Source organism: Hypomesus nipponensis, chromosome 10 (genome assembly GCF_054491055.1).
Source record: "Hypomesus nipponensis isolate SF chromosome 10, ASM5449105v1, whole genome shotgun sequence".
Lineage (NCBI taxonomy): Eukaryota > Metazoa > Chordata > Actinopteri > Osmeriformes > Osmeridae > Hypomesus > Hypomesus nipponensis.
This window is the reverse complement of record NC_140370.1, coordinates 16,950,001-16,955,474: the sequence shown is the minus strand read 5'-3', so window position 1 is coordinate 16,955,474 and position 5,474 is coordinate 16,950,001. Positions and strand designations below refer to the sequence as shown.

Here is a 5,474-nt window from a genome sequence, read left to right as displayed (position 1 = left end):
GGTTAGGGTGAGCGGTAGGCCTAATCAGGGAGTGGGATCTGGTAAGCCTACCTGGGTCAGGTAAGCAGGGTTAGGGGTACTGTAGGCCTACCTGGGTCAGGTAAGCAGGGTTAGGGGTAGTGGTAGGCCTACCTGGGTCAGGTAAGCAGGGTTAGGGGTACTAGTAGGCCTACCTGGGTCAGGTAAACAGGGTCAGGGGTACTGGTAGGCCTACCTGGGTCAGGTAAGCAGGGTTAGGGGTACTGGTAGGCCTACCTGGGTCAGGTAAACAGGGTTAGGGGTACTGGTAGGCCTACCTGGGTCAGGTAAACAGGGTTAGGGGTACTGGTAGGCCTACCTGGGTCAGGTAAGCAGGGTTAGGGGTACTGGTAGGCCTACCTGGGCCTGATTGATCCAGAGGAGCCGTAGGAGTCCAGCAGCTGGGAGCTGGCCACCTCCAGGTTCCAGTCGTACATCCCAGGATCTTCAGACACTCCGCCCTGGATCTCAACCCCAGACAGAACAGCTGCTCCACCTGGGGGGGGGGGGGGGGAGTGAGTGAGAGAGAGAGGGGGGGGAGTGAGAGAGAGGGGGGGGGAGTGAGTGAGAGAGAGAGAGAGGGGGGGGGAGTGAGAGAGAGAGGGGGGGGAGGGGGGGGAGTGAGTGAGAGAGAGGGGGGGGGGGTGAGTGAGAGAGAGAGGGGGGGTGAGTGAGAGAGAGAGGGGGCCGACTGGTCTGCTTGTCTGCTAGTACAGGCTGACCTTGAGGTAGTGTGTTAGTGTAGTGTGCTAGTAAGTAGAGGCTGACCTTGAGGTAGTGTACAGCCTTCTGGACGCTCCAGCTGTGGTCCTGCAAAGCTGATTCACACTCCTCCATGGTAACCCCATGGACCGCCCCCTGCACCTGAAACACACACACACACACACACAGCCAATCAGGTCGGGCAGGTGCCTCAACAAGCCAATAAGAAAGCCCGGGAGCGAGTGTATTCGCTCCGGGTCGATAACGGCCCTGGGTAACCATAGCAACCATAGTGGGGAAGGCTCGACCTATGGATCAGCGGAGAAAAAACTAGAGACGCAAACACACACACCTCAAACCAAACACACACACCCCAACACACACAGTCGCTCTCCACGCCAGACTCACCATTCTGACCCGGTCAGCGCTGGAGTCTCCAGGTGTGTCGGTGCGGGTATGGGCCACTGCCAGGGCAAGCACCCCCTCTGCCATCACTCTGGGCTGGACGAGAGAAGCCTTCATGCCTGGCCTCACTCCCACACACCCTCCACCCCCTCCACCCAGAGCCCCAACACCCACACCCACACTGCTGTTGTTGTTGGAGAAGTTGGCTTTCAGCTCCCTGGCCGGCTGTCCCTGGCCCTGGGATTGTTCCCCCTGGGGCAGGGTGACCATCATTGGTCTAACGGTGGCGGTGTTAACTTGCCTCCTCTCCTCCGGCCCTCCTCCCCCACCTCCCCCTCCCCCTCCCCCATCAGTCTCCCTGAAGAAGCGGGCGTAGCGGTCCAGGTATGGAGGCCTCTCCGGGAGGAGGTAGTAGTGGGTGCTGCTCACCTTCCGTCCATCCTGGACGATGGGGAGGATACAGGGGCCCTTGGCCTGCGGGGGGACCTGGGGGTGGGCGTGGACGATCTGGGGGGCGGCGTACTTGGGGTCGGGGGCAAAGCTGTGTGTGGAGGGCATGGTTTTTCCCGGAGAGGTGGCGAGGAGGGAGGCGTGGGGGAGGCTGGAGGAGAGTGGAGGCACCAGGGGGGAGCTGGGGCTGAGAGAGTAGCCTCTGGCTTGGGGGCAGCTCACCGCCAGGCCCATGGGGCTGGGGGTCCGAGAGCCAGGCTGGGAGAGGGGGTCCCGGGGGGGGGATCTGTGGGGGCGGGCCCTGGGGGTCCTCACCGCAGGGTGTCGGGGAGAGGTCACCTGACCAGCGGGCGGGGCTGTAGTCGCCCCGTTTGATTGGCCGAGGCGGGATGGGGACACGGGGCGGGATCTGAGGTTTGTCCTCGGGGAAGGAGAGGGCGATCTGCCGGTGGAGGTCCTGGGTGTAGGGGGGCTGAGGCTGGAGACGAGCCCAGGGAGGGAGAGGGGTGCTGGGGCTGTGGATGGAGAACATGCAGCCTCTTCATGCATTCCTGCTGGAGCTCCTGGAAGATCTCTGCCGACTGGGAGAAAGAGGTGGACGTGGGGGCCTGGGGGGCGCGGCAGGGCTGGAACAGGTTGTCCTTGAGCCCCGGTTGGCTCGGACTTCCAGGGGGCTCCCCCTCCTCCCTCTCCCCAGCAGAGAGGGCCTCGGCTGGGCTGTGCAGCTCTGCGTCTCCCCCTGCTGGGTACAGCTGCTCCGCACTGGTGATGGAGCTCACCTGGCAGGAAAACACAGAGAATCAGTGTTGAAATGGAATGTGTTCAATTACCACACGATTTTATCCAAACTTTGACCTCCGAAATACTGTTACAGTGCACTTCTGCTGTACCTTCTATATTACATTACATCTATGCATTTCGAAGACACTTTCATCCAAAGCGACTTCCAAGAGAGAGTTTTACAAAAGTGCATAGGTCACTTAACGTTAAAGACGTGATATCCAAGTGAAGAAGGCCCCACCTCCATGTCGTCCTCGTCCTGGGCCACAGCGTCGTAGGCAGGGGGCGGGGGCAGCGGACGGGCATCCCAGTCCACCACCGGCGTGGGGTGGAGGGGGCGGGGCAACGACCGCCACGGGCTCTGGGGCGGCGTCTTGTCCAGGATAGACTCCGCCTCCAACGCCAGCTTAGCCAATGAGGGCACCTGGATTTCCACCACGGGGGAGGGAGAGAGCGTGGCCGGAGAGGGAAACTCCTCCCCAAAGTCTATGAGCGACACCTCGCTGTTGGGGGCGTGGCCTTTGCAGGAAGTCCGGCCCCCCTGTTTGGAGGCGGAGACCCAGACGGAAGGCTTGAGCTTGAGGCCTTTTATGGAGGCTGGTTTCCGTAGCGACAGCCTCTTGAGGCCCGTGGAGGTCGGGTCCTCTTGGTCTGCGGCGGGCTCTGGACTCAGACAGAGAGAGAGAGGTCAGAGGTCAGCTGTGAAGGAAACAGGGCTCAACAGGAACAGCCAGGGACAGTCACCATGGAAACAGTGACCGTGTCACACACACAGCAGTGCAAAGTTGAAGAGAAGAGAACCCAGTGCACTCACTCCTGCAGCGTCCTGGGAGCTGTGTGAGCCGGGCAGCGCTCAGGTCCAGACCCAGAACATCTGGAGGGTCCATAGGATTCCCCAGATACAGACTGGAGAGAGAGAGAGAGAGAGAGAGAGAGAGAGAGAGAGAGAGAGAGAGAGAGAGAGGGAGGGAGGGAGGGAGAGAGAGAGAGGGGAGAGAGAGAGAGAGAGAGAGAGAGAGAGAGAGAGAGAGAGAGAGAGAGAGAGAGAGAGAGAGAGAGAGAGAGAGAGAAAGAGAGAGAGAGAGAGGGGGAGAGAGAGAAAGAGAGAGAGAGAGAGAGGGGGAGAGGGGGAGAGAGAGAGGGAGAGAGGGGGAGGGAGAGAGAGGGGGAGAGAGGGGGAGGGAGAGAGAGAGAGAGGGGGAGAGAGAGGGGAGAGAGGGAGGGAGAGAGAGAGAGAGGGGAGAGAGGAGAGGAGAGAGGAGAGGAGAACGAAAGAAAGATAAAGAAAACCTTGAGAGAACAGAATAGAGATTATGGCCAAGGCTGACCATCACAGTGTTAAACGCGAGGCAGGTGTTCCTCTGCTGTAAGGAGGCCTGGATGGTGGGGCTGTACTGCCCTCTACTGGCCGGCAGATAAACTGACATGACCACTATCTGGATTCTTCAATGAATAGGTGTTTTTGATTTGTGTTCATTACTGCAAGTGTTCATTCAGTGTATAAGTTTGTGTGCTCATATAGTGTATATGTGTGTACCTACTGTATGTGTGTGTTTCTGCAGTGTGTGTGTGTTTCTGCAGTGTGTGTGTGTGTGAGAGCCTACTCGTCGATGCGATCAGGGAAGCCCCAGCTGAGGTGTGGGTCAGTGTCTCCGTGCCCTGTGTGGATGAAGCTGTTCTTCAGAGGCCTGCTGATGTCCTGGGCCGACAGCCCCGCCTCCGACGTCAACACATTCCGCGGGAACAGACCAATCATCTGGCTGCGCCTGTTCTGGCCTCGCCACCAGTAGTTCTCAGCCCTGGACGGCACACACACACACACACACGGTCAGGAACACAAAGATACAGTCAAATCATAATTTGTCATCTCTTTATCTTTTTTTCTTTCACAGACACACACCTGCCCTCGATGATGGTGATGACATCATTGACCTGAATCTGCAACTTATCTGGTTCCTCAAAGTCCTGCAGAGCACACATGTCTGTCGGCATGGTCTGTAACACACACACACAGTCAGTAACACACACACACACACAGTCAGTAACACACACACAGTCAGTAACACACACACACACACAGTCAGTAACACACACACACACAGTCAGTAACACACACACACACACAGTCAGTAACACACACACACACACAGTCAGTAACACGCACACACAGTCAGTAACACACACACACATTTAAGCACACACAGGTAGACACACTCACACACAGTTACAGAAACACACAGGCACCAACGTGAGTGTGCATCAAACACAGGGCAGCGCCTTCCTAGTCACTGCCACCTCAGTAACCATGAGTCATACAGGTCATCTGTCAATAGATGGCGCTGTTGGAGAACTTACACTATGCACAGATAAAAGTGCTCACACACGTTTGTAAGGTTATTCTTGTGGGAATCACAATTCAGTCCCAATCCTCACAGACCCCAAACCTAACCCTAGCTTTTTTCATTTTGTTTACTATTCTCGAGGGGACTTCTGGTCCTCACAGCATATATAAATAGCCAGTACACACACACACACACCCCCCTCCCACACACAGTCACACCCCCACACAGTCACACCCAGCCCTCACCTCCAGCAGGAACTGCCTCAGGGCCAGGAAGGAGGGTCTGTGGTGGGGCAGGAGTGCCCAGCACTGCAGCACCACGTTAAACACATCCTGGGGACAGTCCTCCGGCTTCCACAGACGCTCCGCCTCCTTGTCTATCTTATGGAGGATCTGACACACACACACACACACAGAAGCACACGCACACACTTATTGAATTGGGGTGAGTGAGTGTGTGTATGAATTGTGAGAAAGTATGAGTGTGTGTGTCTGCGTGGTCGTGAGTGTGTGTGTGTGTGTGGTCGTGAGTGTACCTGGCTGCCGTTCAGCCCCACCCAGGGCTCCTGTCCGTGGGTGAACATCTCCCACAGAGTCACTCCGAACATCCAGGTGTCGGAGGCGTGGGAGAACGTTCTGGTCTTCAAGCTCTCTGGAGCACACCTGCACACACACACACACACAGCACACGCACACACACACACACACACAGCACACACACGCACCCACACACACACACACACACAGCACACACAGCACACACACACCACACACCACA

General features: G+C 57.5%; 1 protein-coding gene across 1 annotated transcript in view; it reads right to left on the bottom strand.

The window, feature by feature from the left end:
- Positions 1–374: 374 nt before the first annotated feature.
- Positions 375–5,474, bottom strand: part of LOC146272031 (activated CDC42 kinase 1-like) — a 12,898-nt gene continuing 7,798 nt past the window's right edge. Inside the window, 12 exon segments of the mRNA XM_084707658.1 lie at positions 375–457; positions 460–514; positions 787–882; positions 1,129–1,857; positions 1,859–2,054; positions 2,056–2,354; positions 2,597–3,018; positions 3,170–3,261; positions 3,960–4,154; positions 4,256–4,350; positions 4,943–5,089; positions 5,233–5,359. Coding sequence (XP_084563784.1) covers positions 375–457; positions 460–514; positions 787–882; positions 1,129–1,857; positions 1,859–2,054; positions 2,056–2,354; positions 2,597–3,018; positions 3,170–3,261; positions 3,960–4,154; positions 4,256–4,350; positions 4,943–5,089; positions 5,233–5,359 — 2,536 coding nt within the window.